This window comes from Microtus oregoni, unplaced genomic scaffold (genome assembly GCF_018167655.1).
Source record: "Microtus oregoni isolate MIOR12 unplaced genomic scaffold, Mior012 000014F_ref0000157, whole genome shotgun sequence".
Lineage (NCBI taxonomy): Eukaryota > Metazoa > Chordata > Mammalia > Rodentia > Cricetidae > Microtus > Microtus oregoni.
Genome location: NW_024543073.1, coordinates 41,622,704 through 41,639,163, shown reverse-complemented (window position 1 = coordinate 41,639,163; position 16,460 = coordinate 41,622,704). Strand labels below are relative to the sequence as shown.

The window sequence follows — 16,460 nt, the reverse complement described above, 5'->3', positions numbered from 1 at the left end:
ACCTTCCTGTGCTGTTCAAAGGGAAACAAATGATGTGACATGTGACAAATCAAGGTCTGTCATGACTTATCCACCCATGAATTCACAGCTTCTTACATTACTGGATTTGATATCTCACAGCTTGCCTCGATCAACATTTTAATGCCATGCTCTAGAAAATTACAGTGAATATTCAAATTATGAACATATGGAAGACTTTTAAGAGAAACTTCATAAACAAAAGTGACATACAAGTTTAGATTTAACATAATGACTATTTTAAAAACAGTAACTAAGATGTTTTTAAGCAAAGGAATTACTGTTTTTGCTTACAATATTGAACGGATACTCAAAATTGAGTGTTCTGCAGGCCCATCAAGGAAAAAAGAACAAAAAAAATTAACAACTAACTGGGCATGTTTCCGTTCAAGAAAGGGGAGTTATTTACTTGAGAAACTAATCACACTTCACTCGCTGAAAGCATTACTCTCCTCCATATGCAATGGGACTCATCTCTCTGTTTTCTGTATTACCATAGTACAGAAAGATGCCTACATAAACTCCTAACAAATGGAAAGATCCTATATATGCCACATGAAAATATTCATTCTAACTACATATAGACAGACAAACCCTTCCAAAAATTGTATAATCTGCAATCTGTCAATTAGTCAATATGGCATGTTGGCCCTACCTCTTGAATGCCCAAGCCCAAGCTATTGCTTCTCAAATGCTGGCTACACACAGAAGGCGCTGGTTACTGACAGAAATAAGAAGCACACAAAGAATAAGAAAGACATTTTCTCCATTCCAAATAAATAGTAGATTCTCAGAAACAAAACAAACACAGAAAACATAATTAACAAAGCCAGGGTGTGAAATGGAGAAGGAACACCAATGTCCTAGAATACATCATCAGACCTATCTCAAATGTCTATGTGGCTTTGACAATCTTTACTTCCCAAACAAATTCCTCGCAGAAATCTTGGAGAATAGCTAAGCACCAAGTGACCAACAGGACTCCAGTGATGTCACTCAGGTGACTCTGTACTATCTGTACCACTGCCATATTTACTGTCCCAATGCAGTCAGCTTACTTAGGGAGCACTGCACCCTCTGCACGGTCTGCACACCCCAAATATGGCCACTTCTTTTCTACTAATTAACCTTTCTAGGCGCCCTTGCTCTTAGCACCCTCTAGTACTGAGCCTGCACTTCCATCATTAAGTGCAAATTCCTTAAGTACAAGTTCTTACTGTTCCCTTGTGTTTCCAATCAAGTTTGAATCACGTCTCTGCATCTTAGATGACAGTTCTCTGAATGTCAAGCTATAAGAGTCGTCCTTTAAATCTTAGAAGTCCATTCCTAAATCAGTCTTCATTTAACCTTCGGTCTTTTCTAGCCCATCATCGTAAGATTCTCTGAATGTGCAAACCTGCCACATTTTTATGTAATCACATGGAATAATTCAACAGCTTACAAATCTTTCTGCTCTGTCTACTATTACTGGATTAAGGGTTACATGGAATCAACCTTCACTATCTCATCCAAAGGCCTGTGGCAAGGCTCTGTACACCTTGAGATTGCTCAATAAATACTCGATAGCACCTGGCTTCTGACTGGCATAAAAGCTGACCTGTGATGGGTTATCCGTTACTGAGAACACTGTGCTGTTTCTTCAGAACTTTTCTGTTGTTTCTGGGGTTTAGATGGATTGGTTTTTTATTAAGAAAAGTAGTTAATAAAAAAGTTCCCCAAGCAGCAGACACTAGCAACACTGAAGGTAACAACTGAACTCTGTTTTTCCAAACAAGCAGTTCTCACTAGGACAATGCTACCCAGACTTGGTTACTGGACATTATAATCGTGGCGAGCTTAAAACAGCCACTTTCCAGCTCACGTCTTTAGCAATGAAGTCAAGTTCAATGTGGTGACCATGCAACAAGATTTAGCAACAAGTGTTTGATGAAATTCTTCAACTTGGTAGACACGAGCCATAAATTTCTCATGATGGTATTGGGTAGATAAATGGATCTGACTCCCATGCACAGTGTAATTTTATGAACAAACTGTGGTTTGACTGATCCTGAGATGGTAGCAAATCTGCTAAACAGCCCCGCCCAGCCCAAGATAGAATATGATAGTATCTACATTATTTACTTTCGGACACATGACTTTTTTTTTTTCAATTCAAAATAATGTTACTCAAAAAAAAAAAAGTTACCTCTTCTTGGTGTCCTGATGACTACAGAAAATTTTGGCATTTGTCTGATCTTGGTTCAATTTTAAAAAAGAAGTTCACTATCTAGAGAGTATAAGGAACCTCAAAGCCGCATGTTAAATAGAGCTAGCCTGGAAAAGACTAGAAACTTCCATCAGCAAGCATTTAGCATTTCCCTCCAACAACCAGAGGGACAAGAATCAGGTCCGTGGAAACCAAAGACCAAGGAGGGAATAGCAAGTGACTGCAAAGGGGTAGGAAGAATCATGGAGGCAATCAAAAGTCTGTGGCCATGGCAACAGCAGTAACGCAACTACACAGGCTGTATGAAATTCAAAACTTCATTTCCGAACCCCACCACTCACTGGGTAGCTATGGGCAGGTGACTTCTGGAGTGCTTTCAAGTGTGTCCCCTGTTGGGTGCAGCACACCCCAGGGGGTGACCTCTGTCCTAGTCAGGGTGACTATGGCTGTGATGGTGCACCCTGACCCAAGCCAGCGGAGGAGGAAGCTTCAAAAGCAGGGTTCACCACTGAAGGAAGTCAGAAAAGAAACTCAATCAGGGCAGGGGCCTGGAGGCTGCAGAGGCCATGGAGGGGAGCTGCTTACTGGCTTATTCCCATGGCTTGCTCAGCCTGCTTTCTTACAGAACCCAGGACCAGCAGCCCAGGGATGGCCCCACCCGCCATAGGCTGGGCTCTCCCCCACCAGGTTTGGCTACAGCCCTATCTCATGGAAGCATTTTCTTGATTGAGGCTCCCCCTCAGTTGACTTCACTTTGTGTCAAGCTGACATAAAACTATCCAGCACAGTCCCACTACATGAGGATAGGGTTAGCAAAACTGAACTCGGTGGATTACTTGAAAGACGGGAGGAGATAAAGCTGGAAGGAGGAGGCATGGTTCTAGAGAGTTCAGGGCTGTGGGGTGAACGTGATCAATACGGTGTGCATGTATAAAAGTCTCAAGGAATAAAAATACACTTTAAGAGATTTCAGATTTTACTTCAATAATGATATATGTGTATCTGTATGTGAGCTAAAGATCAACCCAGAGCCTTGTGTGTCCCAGCCTTTACCACTGAGCTAATCCCAGCCCCAAAGATCATGTAATAAGATACCACAAGAGTAAGAAAACCATCTTTAAGGTGCTTGAACCAATGTGGTAAGAATTAGCTTTCCAACTGCTGATTCTTCCAAAGGTTTATATGAGCTGAAATGAACTGTGTCCCTGAAAAGCTCTAACACCCGGAACCATGGGATGTAACACTTAAAAAAAAATGAAAGGTTTTGAAGGAGATGGTGAGGTTATTAAAACTGGGCTTGGGCATGTGCACAGACAGACAGACAGACACACACACTGTTGTGATCATGACTTAAATCCTTATATATAATAATAATTTTTTTAAAAAAAAGAGCAAACCTAAATACACAGACAACAGGGACATGTATACTCAGAGAAAAGTCATGGTGGGAAGATGCCATCTGCAAGCAAGGGCATAGGCCTCAGCAAAACTAGTCCTGTCTCCCCCTGTGCTTGGCCTTCCAGCCTCCACACTGTGAGGATGCATCCCCACCTCAGTCATCTGCCCTGTGGTATTCTGTGTGATAGCGGATCTAACAAGCAAATGTGATTCCATTTTAACCATGGCCGTGTTTAAACATAAAGAAGGAATATGTGACATTCTCCCATATTTGCACGGGAGGAAAATGAAGGAACCCACACTGCCAGAACAAAGGAATAACTGACCCTGCTATCTAGAGAGATGACTGTTTACAAACCGAGTGCTGCCGTGGTCTGCGGTGTTACACACCTACAGTTTCCAGACTGTTTACGCTGTAACGTGTAAGCATGTGCCGAGTGCTGCAGTGGTCTGCGGTGTTACATACCTACAGTTTCCAGACTGTTTACGTTGTAACGTGTAAGCATGTGCAGAGTGCTGCAGTGGTCTGCGGTGTTACATACCTACAGTTTCCAGACTGTTTACGCTGTAACGTGTAAGCATGTGCCGAGTGCTGCAGTGGTCTGCGGTGTTACATACCTACAGTTTCCAGACTGTTTACGCTGTAACGTGTAAGCATGCGCCGAGTGCTGCCGGGGTCAGCGATGTTACATACCTACAGTTTCCAGACTGTTTACGCTGTAACGTGTAAGCATGTGCCGAGTGCTGCAGTGGTCTGCGGTGTTACATACCTACAGTTTCCAGACTGTTTACACTGTAAGGTGTAAGCATGCGCCGAGTGCTGCCGTGGTCAGCGATGTTACATACCTACAGTTTCCAGGACTAAAGCTACAGGTGAGCATGACTGTTACCTCGTGTCTCAACAGCACTGATGCACTTTCTGAGAATCGTGAATCCCATTGTATCCAGCTGTGCACCTAAAAGGAACAGGTGTAAAATGTTACAGAATGAGTAGTTACTGTTTCTTTCCCTTTTAAAATAAAGAAAACAAATTTAAGGTAATGGCACTTTTGCTTCATTGTCTGAAAACTGCTGAAGGCTGTGCATTGCCCATAGAAATGGCATCGCTGGAAAATGTATTTGTTTGTAGGAGACTCCATGCTGAAAATCAAGATGTCCAATTTTTATAATTCAACTTGCAATATAAAATATGTTAAGTTAATAAATACAGAATATTTTAAACAGTAAAAAAAATAACACCAATCTCTAAAGGAGGCTACATAGAAATAATCTCCATATTTTGCTAAAACTCCTAGGAGTAGAGTTAGAGAAAACTCGAAATACGAATGAAGGCTTTTCAATGTGAATCTGAGCTTCTGATTAACAAGGGAAAGTTTCTGTTAAATGCTTCCTGGGCAATGAGCATTCTGATAATTTTCACTGGACATCAAGCTTTTTTTTTTTTTTTTTTTTTTTTTTTTTTTTTTTTTTTTTTGGTTTTTCGAGACAGGGTTTCTCTGTGGTTTTGGAGCCTGTCCTGGAACTAGCTCTTGTAGACCAGGCTGGTCTCGAACTCACAGAGATCCGCCTGCCTCTGCCTCCCGAGACATCAAGCTTTTTTAATGATATTATTTTCATAATTTGAATTTAAAATAGATGATTCATGTGATCTATTCAGAGGCCAAGTTGAAAATGCAATTTTATTCTTTTTCTAGTATAAATGTTTGGTTATGACCAAGCTGGCATATATTTGTAGATTTCGCTTTTGTTTCGAAACATCAATGAAAAATAGCAGCACTCCAGCCCCTGCGGCCAGGCCTAAGGGACCGCAGCGTTAACACAGCTTCCTGGGGATTTATAATCTATAACACTACGCTTAAAGTGAATTTTTTGTTTGTTAGTTTTTGTTTTTCGAGACAGACTTTCTCTGTAGCCCTGGTTGTTCTAGAACTCTCTCTGGAGATCAGGTTGTCTCAAACTCAGAGATCCACCTGCCTCTGCCTCCTGGGTGCTGGAATTAAAGGGATGAGGCACCACTGCCCAGCTTTCAAGTGAATTTTAATGGTTAAAATTGAACAGCTGTGTCCAGAATCCACTACTGATAACACTTTATAAAACACAAGTTATCTCTTCCTGCTTGGCAAACCATTTCCAGGAGGTTTATTTACAGTTTTTTAGGGTAAACAAGAAAGGACAGAGACAAAGGGGAAAGGCCAGAAGGAGGGACACACGAAGAAGGGCTGGAGGACATCAGTATAGGAAAGAGGAAGAACACACTCCCCTGCAGGAGCACCTGTCAACGTCCAGTACCAGGCTATAGATCTGTAGTCTTCGAATCAAGAATTAGCAGAAGTGATCACAACTGTTTCTATTACACAGTCTATGGCTTTGCTAAGTGCAGCCTTAATTCCACCAAATCTACCAAAAGTGAGTACAAAGCGAGTGTGCCACACTGTGCCGTTTTTGTCTCCTATCGGTACTCCCTGAGTACAGAGGTGGGAACACTTTGTTTTCCCTGGCGCGGATCCTTGCCATGCAGTACGTGAAGAGCTCAGCACGTCCTTGCCACTGCTATTTTCCAAAGTTTAAGAGTATATGCCGTATATAGCAAACACTCAGAGGCTGCAAGACTAGAAGCTGTTAAGGGCTGACAGGAATACCTGGGTTGTCAAAAATTAAACCAAAGCAAGAAAATTAAAGCCACAGGTTTATGAAAGAAGAGTTCTCAGTCCTGACTGCCTGCCAGAATCACAAGACTGCCAGGAACACCATCTGGCACAGAACCACAGTCCAAAGGACCACAGCCTCCACAGAACCACAGGCTCCACAGAACCACGGGCTCCACAGAACCACAGTCTACAGTACCACGGGCTCCACAGAACCATGTGCTCCACAGAACCATGGGCTGCACAGAACCACGGGCTGCACAGAACCACAGTCCACAGTACCACGGGCTCCACAGAACCATGTGCTCCACAGAACCAGGGGCTGCACAGAACCACGTGCTCCACAAAATCAGGGGCTCCACAGAACCATGGGCTCCACAGAATCAGGGGCTCCACAGAACCATGGGCTCCATGGAACCAGGGGCTCCACGGAACCAGGGGTTGCACAGAACCACAGCCTGCACAGAACCACGGGCTACACAGAAACACTGCTATATATAATAAGTGCTCACATAAGAAAATCTGCCCAGTAACTAGGGGTTCACCATCCAGCTGGGGCCACTCTTATTATGTATTACTCACTGTGGCCAAGGATTACTGTTTCAAATATCTGAAGTAATTCTTCTTACATTCACCTTAACATTTTTCTCCCTTTTTCTTGCTCACTGAACATGGCTGCCATGCGCTACAGCATTAGGGCCTTTGCAGCACCCAGCTCCTCTCAACCAAACATCACCATGTTCCAGGACTCCATCATTTCTACTGAGAGTGACAAGCGGCAGGATGAGGAGGCCTGGAAGCAGAGGGCCAAGGAGCAGCCTCTTCCACAGGCTCCTGAAGCTTCCATCAGAAGCTTTCTCAATGCCATTCAGGACTGTAGACCTAAACTACGAAAAGACCAGAGGGGAGCTCACAGTAACACCCGGGTGGGCAATGAGGGCTGCCCGTGAGCTTTAAAAAGGTACAGACTGAGCCCCAGAAACAGCTTGGGGTTGGTGACTATCAGGAGAAATAAACACTTACCTCCTTCTGGTCTTGGAATGATGGCTTTATTACAAGTATGGATGAGCTAGTAAAACAAAGAAAGAGAGAACACTTTCAGCAAATCAAGTCAAGGAAGAACATGCAAATTTTCAATTTTACCAACTTAATATTAGATAATGTAGCACATGAAATACACATTTGGTCTCCACCCCTGCTTTACAGAACAAAGTTCCCGCACGCCTGGAACTTCCTGACAGAAATGTTTTGCTATTCAGGAGCCCTTTGGGACAGCTCTAAATTTATGCTAAATAAGGAGCTTGGGAAACGAAACCTATGTAGCATAAGGATGAACTAGACAGTCCACGGGAGAAAAAACTTCACATTGGGCCTCATCCCCTGACTCTGTAAGAGCAACAAGCTTTGATGCCCCACCCCCGCTGAGAGTGCATCCCACGCTGGGGTGGTGGCCCTCCTGCAGGGGCATAGCATTCTTCACCACCCACCCACACTGCATGACCAGCCCTATGCACGGCTTCAGCATGCCCTCTCTGGGGTTGTGTTCACCAATTACCACACCCAATTTATACCACAGTGTACTACAAAGACCAGGACTTGTCACTGGCAGATCTGAAACAGAGGTGACCTAGATGCAAATGTCCAACTGTAAGATCTGCCACCAACACTCCAGACAGCAGTGCCAGAGTTGAAGTAAGTTAGGACATCCAGTTTAAGTCAAAACTAGTCAGTGTGGGGAAGCCCTGTGTGGAGTCTGCACAAGACTGCAGGGGCGCTGTGCTGTCCGTGGCTAATGACGTGCTACTGTGCATGCATATGCAGAAGCAACGCATGCAGGACTTTTCTCGGTTTGCTTCTCTCTAAAGAAGCATGCCAGACTGACAAAAAAAAAAAAAAAAAAAAAAAACACGACAGGGTCTGCAGTAAACGGGAAACTCTCCACCTTATAGACAGGTTGACTGATACATTCCAACCAATGATATCTAGCTCACTGTTTCCTGACTGCTCTTGAATTTCACAAGAGTAGGAGATAATCCATGCCCATGTTTAAGCAAATAAATCTGCACTAGTGTGGCAGTCATCCGGCTTCTCAGAGTCCTAGCACTAACTACTTGCAAGGCATACAACATCCATAAATGTATGCTACACGTTACAGTCCCCATACAATGTATCACTGAACAGTCTTCCCACAGTCTTGCTGTGGTCTGGTAGGAGAAGCCAATCTGATCATGGGCTCCCGACTAAATCAAACTGGAAGCCCATTTATCTCAAAAACTCAACCATGGATATTCGTGCTACGGAAGCTCACTGTCTAAAGTACTTGTGGGAAAATCATCACAGCTAATGAAGTGTCTTTACCACGAAGGAAAAAGAACAGCATAACTACATCCCAATACTACCAAAACTCTTTTAATTTTGGAGAGAGGATCATTCTCTGTAGCCCCAGCTGTCCCAAAACTCTTTATATAAGTCAGGCTGGCCTGGAACTCAGAGATCCGCCTGTCTCTGCCTCCCAAGTATTGGGATTAAAGGAATGTACCACCATGCCTGGTTTCAAAACTACATAATTTATATATTATATATATATATATATATATATATATATATATATATATATATATATATAAATTATGTATCTGTGTGTAGGTATGTGTGAGAGTCTCGGTCTGTGGAAGCCAGACGCATTTGACCCTCTGCAGCTGGAGTTGCAGTGGTTACCAGCAGCCCAGCATGAGTGCTGGGACCTCTGCTGCAGAGCAGTGAGCACTCCCAACCACTGAAGCACCTGCCTGGGCCTCCATCAAAACTCCAGCTAAAACTCTAAGAACTAATTAAGTATGAACAGAAAGAGAGGCGTGGACAGTCCAGCGAAAGAACACTTGTTCAGCACGGTGAGACCCTGAATTCCAGACTTAGTACAAAAATTAAAAAGTCAGAAACAAAAAGATGGAGTCTGACTCGGGCTCAGATATGGTGACTCCGGGTAGTTCTGACAGGGTGAAACAGTCTCTTGAGAACACAGCAGCTAGGCTGTCACTCTCAGACACACTACCAAGCGGCCTCTCATTCCCTGTACTTCCGACAGCATGTTTGCAGCTGGGCTCACAGCCAGCCTAAGCAGCACCACGTTAGCCCCTAAGGAGGCTCTGTTCTGAAGCCTCTTCCTTACTGAACCCCTCTTCCATCTTAAAATCACCCTCTACCCTAAATCTTCAAAATCGTCTGGTGCTTCCTGCTTACTTTGAATCCTAACACTTTACATGTTATGCTGAATGTTAATCTGTGGTTTTTTCCCTAAAGTTGTCTCCGCTAAGCCCCCAACTCAGTACATGACCTGTCAATTCTGAGCCCCAAATGCCAGCAGCACTCAGAAAATAAGGCAGTGCTGGAACCAAGTGCCAATAGAGGTCAGGTTCCCTGGGACCCACGTCACACCCTTTAGTCCATTCCTTGAAACCGTAGCCATACAGAGGCCCAGTCTCTAAGGTTACTCGATGCTGCAAAGCAGAACCATCGTATTAAGTATCAGGCCCATGTGGGAGTGGTCGCTAATGCTGCCATGTACTTACTATCCCGTCTAAAATACACGGCAAGCATTTAATGTACTTGCCACCCCCCAAAAAACATCTAGTAAAACTGGTAAAATAGAAATTGAAAGTTTTGCTGGCTTCAAAGCAAAGTCAATCAGAACGGTAAAGTTAAGGAAGGTCAGAACTGAATTCGAACAATGTCCCAGCCATGGGTGTTCTGTAGCTGCCCCAAGCTAATCTACTAGAGAGTTGCATGGTTTCCAGATGAGTTTAAACAGCAGTTCCAGCAAAGAACTGTTCTCAAATGCTATAAAACAAAAATAGCTTAGAAATGAGCCAAGTCGGCTGTCCGGGATTTGAAATAAAGCTCTGATATTCTTACAGCTTCTTTTCCACCCAGGGCCTCCAGCCACTGTTTCCTTTCTTCCTCTGAAAACGCCTGCATGGTCAAGGGGACGCCAGGCCTGGAAGACAACAGGAAAACATCAGGGCACCCAACATCAACACAAAACCCCCTCTTCTGTTTCCAGACACTTGACACAGGGCTTAAACATTTTCATTAATTTCAACTACAATAAAAAAATGTAAAATCTGTTATCTAGACAATTTTTATACATGAATACACTATTGCACAACCACTGCTATGACTCCCCTCCAGAATACAGGGTGGGGTGTCCTTTCTATGGAGTTCAAACCGGTCTTGAATTCAATATATTGCTATCCCTGCCACCTGAGTGCTGGGATTACAGGTATATGCGACCCTGCTGTGCCAGGCCACAAGATCTTTTGATCTCGCAAAACTAAGTCTCTGTATGCCACCACTAATTTCCTACCTACTGCTCCGCACCCCGGGGCAACTTCCACAGTATACATACACGTCTGTCTCTATAAATCAGGTTAATCTGAGTGCTGCAGGAAAGGAAATCACATCCTATTCATAGTTTCTGTCCAGTTTTTTTTTTCACTTACACAAGGGTCATCCAAGTCACAACGTAGGTCGAATCTTCTTCCTTTTTAAGGTTCATACTTTATTAAACATATTGCATATGATGTTCCCAACTCTAATTTTTATCAAGGATATATAAATTAATACATAATCATAACACGCCTAGGAGAACGGCCAGAGTCAAAAGCACTACGAACACCAACTAGTGGTGAGGATGTGGAACAAAGGAACGCTTACCCAGCACTAACAATGACGGAAGCTGGTGCAACAACCTAAGCCAGCTTGGTGGCTTCCTACAGATACGAACACTCTCTTGCCATTAGGACCCAGCCAGACAATTCTTAGTATATTCTGTATACAGAGTTATCAAGATTTATGTCCCATAGAAACCTGCACAAGATTTATTCACATCTGTTCCACGTGGGAAGTCATCAAGACATGCTTCAGTGGCATAGGGTACAGCCACACAGTGGCTTCCTCGGTACTAAGAGAAACACACAATCAAGACACAAAAAGGCGCAGCAAGTTCATTATTACTTTTGACAGAAGTCCACAGGAGAGCACCACATGGTTTGCAGTTTCAAGATCAAACTGGAAAAAGCTGAACTACATCAGCAATTAAAACATCACCAGACACACTAGAGGGCAGTACAGAATGGAGGCACACAAAGGAAAAGATCGGGCATCAGAAAACTCCACAAGAGTTTCCGCACACTAGGGTCAACAGCATCACGAGTGAGAAACCTGCTGCTCCAGGGATCTTCCAAAGAGAGATGAGTCACTGGCAAAAGCCAACAGCAAATTCTCAGCCCAGAGCCAGGCAGTGGTGGTGCACACTTTTAATCCCAGCACTTGAAAGGGAGAGGCAGGCAGATCTCTGTGAGTTCGAGGCCAGTCTGGTCTACAAGAGCTAGTTCCAGGACAGGCTCCAAAACTACAGAAAATCCCTGTCTCAAAAAACAAAACAAAACAAATTCTCAGCCCACAGCAGCAACTCTGTAAACTACAAAAATCTGGAAGTTCTAGAAATAAAGCACAAATAATGAAAAAAATGAAGTTTAGTGGCTGTATAGGACAATAAGGCAAGTATAAGGATATTTAAATAAATTAAAATATTAAAGCAAGGTTCACACCCTAGACATTGCCCAAGGAAACAGCACTGCAGGCTCTGCAGAAGGCATGGTGACAGCATTGAGTCAGGAGTCAGGACTGAAGCAAAGGTCAATCGTGGGTCAGAGATGGTTTACTGGCTGACCTGAGGACACAACTGCTCTCTTACTGAACAATTCTCTCCAATGACCACGCCCTGCACCCGAGCTCCTCCATCACACTGATTCTTGGTAAATACTGAGGCAACAGAACCAATTTCATAAAAGAGAAAATGAATCGGCTAAAAGAGAACACGCTGCCAAGACATTATTCATTCTCTACTTTGACCCACTGTGACGGAAAACAAGGTTGGAACTGTGAGGACACGCACGCACACACATACACAGATGCACGCACAACTTGTACAAGTACCTGCGCTTAAACATCTCCACCTATTCCCATCACACACTCAGCAAGGAGCCGCAGCAGTACAAGTGTGCAGCCTGCACAGCAGCCGAGCCCTGCTCACATCCATAAGAACAGTATGACACGAGTGTGCATCGGCTCTCCCGCAGGCCCTGGTGTGAGAAGTAGTCTAAGAAAGCTAGGTCTTACTGTGTGATGGTGATAGCGACTGACAATTTGACAAGGTCTACAGACACCAAAGAAAAGAGTCTCTGGACATGCCTGTGAAGGATTACTATTCTTAGCCTGAGTTGGGAACTAAATACTACTAGCACTATTCCCAGGGCTGGGCCTGGTGGTGCACGCCTTTAATCCCAGCACTCAGGAGGCAGAGGCAGGCAGATCTCTGAGTTTGAGGCCAACCTGGTCTGCAGAACGAGTTCCAGGGCGACACGGGAAAACCCTAGTTAAAAAAGAAGAACGCAAGCTGTTAAGGACTGGATCCCTGGCTGCTAGGTTCCTCTGCTGCCGGTGCCAATAAGCCAAATCAAATCGAATTAATAAATCCAGGTTTAATGAACAAAGCAAAGCAACTCCTGGGTGACCCTTGGGAAGGCAGGGGAGGAATCACATGGCAAGTAACAAGAGTGTTGCAGTTTGGATTACAAAGAGAGCTTACAAACTATGAGTGATTTTCAGAAATTATTGGGAGGCATTAAATGACTGAAACCCTATTTAATATTCCCTAGGGGAGATGTGAAGCCCCTCAGTGAGATTTGTAAGGGGAATAGTGATCCCAATTCCCCTGACATCTTACAGGTACTAGCTCCGGTGGACTATGCAATAAAGAACCAGCAGTACATTCATTTCAAAATAATGATTCTTGGGCAATTGCATTTGCTCAATTTCTAGGCTAAATTGATAATCATCTTCCAGCTGATTGATTCCCACAATTTGTGCAACTGCATTCATTTCTTTACTTTTCCTAAAATTGTAATGCAAGATCCCTTAAAGGATGCTGTGTTAATTTTTAGATGGTTCTTCCAATGGAAGAGCAGCATGTGTTGCTGATTGTAAAGGGTATATGGTGAGCAGTTGAGCAGCGAGCTATTGTTGTGGTGCTCCAGCTTTCTGTAAACAGTGCATTTAATTTATATACCGTATATACCGGCAGTCATTACATTTTTAGAGCTCTGTAGGTCATAGAAACGGTCCTCTGCATTGGAATTAGTAATAGTAAAGTTAGAATATTGTTCCAGCAAATTCAAGATGCCATTCATCTAAAAAAACTGCCAAGCTTAGTGGGTCATATCAGAGCACATTCAAATCTTCCTGGTCTATTGGCTGAAGGTAATGTTTTAGTTAATAAATTGACTCAACTGATCACTTTATCTCAAGTTGAGCTTGAACAGCGATCACATCATCAAAATAGTAAAAGTTTATGAAAATAGTTTGGTTTGACAAGAGAAATTGCTCATCAGATTATTAAGCAATGTGACATATGCCCACAATATTTACCTGTCCATCATCTAGGAGTAAATCCTCCAGGCCTGCCTCCTAATCATTTATGGCAAAGGAATGTTAACCAGATTGCAAAATTTGGAAAATTAAGATATGTGTATGTGACATATCTTGTGATACATATTCAGGTTTCTTGACAGCCGCTGCACAAACTGGAGAAGCCACCAAACACGTGATTACTCACTGCTTAAACTGTTTCTCATATATGGGAATTCCTAAAATTATAAAGATGGATAATGGCTCGGGATATATTAGTAAAACATTTCAGCAATTTTGTTCCTAGTGGAGTATTGAACATAAAGCAGGAACTCCTTATAATCCTCAAGGACAAGGAATTGTGAAGCGTGCCCATGGCTCCCTGAAAACACAACTTCAAAAGATAAAAAGGGGGAGTTATACCCTCTGTCTTCACATCATGCCCTTCTAATTCTTAATTTCTTGAATGTGGATGTCCGTGAACTATGTGCCACTGACAGATTTTGGCATGGTGGCACCAGAGCGACCTTCACAAAGCAAAAGAGAAAAACCCTTGTACTGGATTATGGAAAGGATCTAATCATGTTTTAATATGGGTCGAAGGCATGTTTGTGTTTTTTCCACAGGAGAGGAATGAAGCTCAATTGTTCCCTGAATGTTTGTTCTGGTGTGTGGAACAAAGGAGGACCAGCCCCGATGACATCCTGGATGCTGAGGCTCTCTTCCCAGTAGAACTGAGGTGAGACTGCTAGGCCTGTGTTCCTGATCCTCTGGTGTTGTCTAAGACGGGAATAAGAACACGATGATAGGAGAATGCTGAGCCTGTGTTCCTGACCCTCTGCTGTAGTCTCAGAGGGGAAGGAGATCACAGTGGTGGGAAACTGTTGAGCCTGTGTTCTTGACCCTCTGGTGTCGTCATGCTGAAGTCTAAGAGGGAATGAGATCACGGTGATGGGAGACTGCTGAGCCTATGTTCCTCTGGTGTCATCATGCTGAAGTCTCAGAGGGGAAGGAGATTACGGTAATGGTTGATGATTCCTGCCTTCCTGATAGTCCTATCTGACTGAATATCTGGCCATGTGTCTACAAATACCATGGGACGCAGAAGTTAACTTTGCCTGGATGGTGTTCAGTCTGCTGTTGAAACAGAGGACCTGAGAACTAGGACCTCAAATTTCCCCTCTGGGGGAAAGAGACTTGATAAAGCAATAGAACACTATTATGGAGGCCACGTATGACTGAAGTCCCTCTTCAGAATATGAAGAGAAGTAGCATAAAAGTTTTTGCCACTACTCAAGGGCTGGAACAGTTCAAGCATTATCTTTGGCAGTTGGTAGCAGCAATGCAATTAGACAATAGAAGATGAAAAAGACTCATAGCTCACATTATCATCACAGAAACTTCTCGTTTTTTTTATTAGAACAAAGTTATGAGAATTGTGCTCGACAAATTGTGTGTTTATTGTTAATTTTCATACAAGAGCCTGTTAATGTTGGTAACTGCTTTGGTCACTATGAAGATATTACTGGTTAGAAAATAGTTAGAGCTTATCTGAGAAAAATTTGACATAATGTCAATGAGTCCTTAGTTTGATATGTTTAATATAAGACAAATTAGACAGATTATGATGCAGATAAAAACTGTTAAAGACATCCTAGACCAATTTAAATAGGCCATCCCATCCTGGTCATCCTTACTCCTTTGTTAGGAGACAGTGACAGTAGGAGCATGCGTATCAAAGCATTTTCTGCTTGCCTATGATTATCTAGATATTTGTGAACTCTCTCAATGGAAAGGTGGCTCAGAGGTGCATGGCACCTAGCTATGCGTTCTTCCCTAACCCTTTGTAACCAAAGGCTGGTAGTCAATGATGGAAAAGATCTTCTTCCCTCTGGGCAACCTAAGATAGGACATGCATGAAAGAACGTATGTTCCAACGATGGGTAAATCTGGAAGATGGAAGAAGAAAACTAAGACAGGAACAGTCATCTGTCCTGCAGCAGAAGCAGGTTTTGATAAATAAATTTTAAAAGAGGAAATATGTTGGAGCCCACAGATGTGGACTCGTTCTGCCTTGACCAAAGGTCAGAGCATTCATTTTCTCTAGTAAGACTAGCCAGCGAGCCTAAACCATTTAAGTGTCTCCATTCCCTCCTACCCTGCAATTTGCTAACAGTCCAGGGCTTTCATCGGGTTTTACTCCTGCCCCGTCGTTTCTCCCTCAGAATCAGTTAACAGTTACCACTCCACTGGACACATAACATGAGCACTCTCACTACTGCCCAAGCCAACTGCACGGACTTCTGGAAGTAACGTGCTCGAACACTCTGGATCTAAAGAACACAGCTGCACCATGCAGACTCAAGCCTCTGGCGAGCAAGCCTTCCCTACCACCTACTGCTTCAGAGTCTCAGGAGAACACCACACCGATCACACCAAGCACCAAATTCAAAGCAACACAAGAAGCATCTGGAAACAGAAGCTGGATGTGTGGTTGTGATGTACCAGGGAATCGTCAGAGGGGTCATCACCTCTCAGGCTGATGTGAGGGGTGGGGATGGCCCAGCACGACACAGCGCATGGCAAGCATGCAGGGACAGAGTCAACAAGCTGTTGCAGGGTAGTAGGGTAAGTACCCTTCCAGAAGAAAGTTACATCTCCTGACATCCTACTGAACCAAACAACTATGTTAAAGTCTATTTCTACAACCAAAAATGAGTGGTCCC

At 43.5% G+C, this 16,460-nt stretch overlaps 1 protein-coding gene across 1 annotated transcript in view; it reads right to left on the bottom strand.

Moving 5' to 3' along the window:
- Window positions 1-16,460, bottom strand: part of Arhgap10 (Rho GTPase activating protein 10) — a 259,737-nt gene that overhangs the window by 115,089 nt on the left and 128,188 nt on the right. The window contains exons 11-13 of the mRNA XM_041663469.1: window positions 10,180-10,261; window positions 7,291-7,336; window positions 4,513-4,578 (exon numbers count right to left, since the gene is read on the bottom strand). Of these exons, the coding sequence (XP_041519403.1) occupies window positions 4,513-4,578; window positions 7,291-7,336; window positions 10,180-10,261 (194 nt within the window). The remainder of the gene's footprint in view (window positions 1-4,512; window positions 4,579-7,290; window positions 7,337-10,179; window positions 10,262-16,460) is intronic.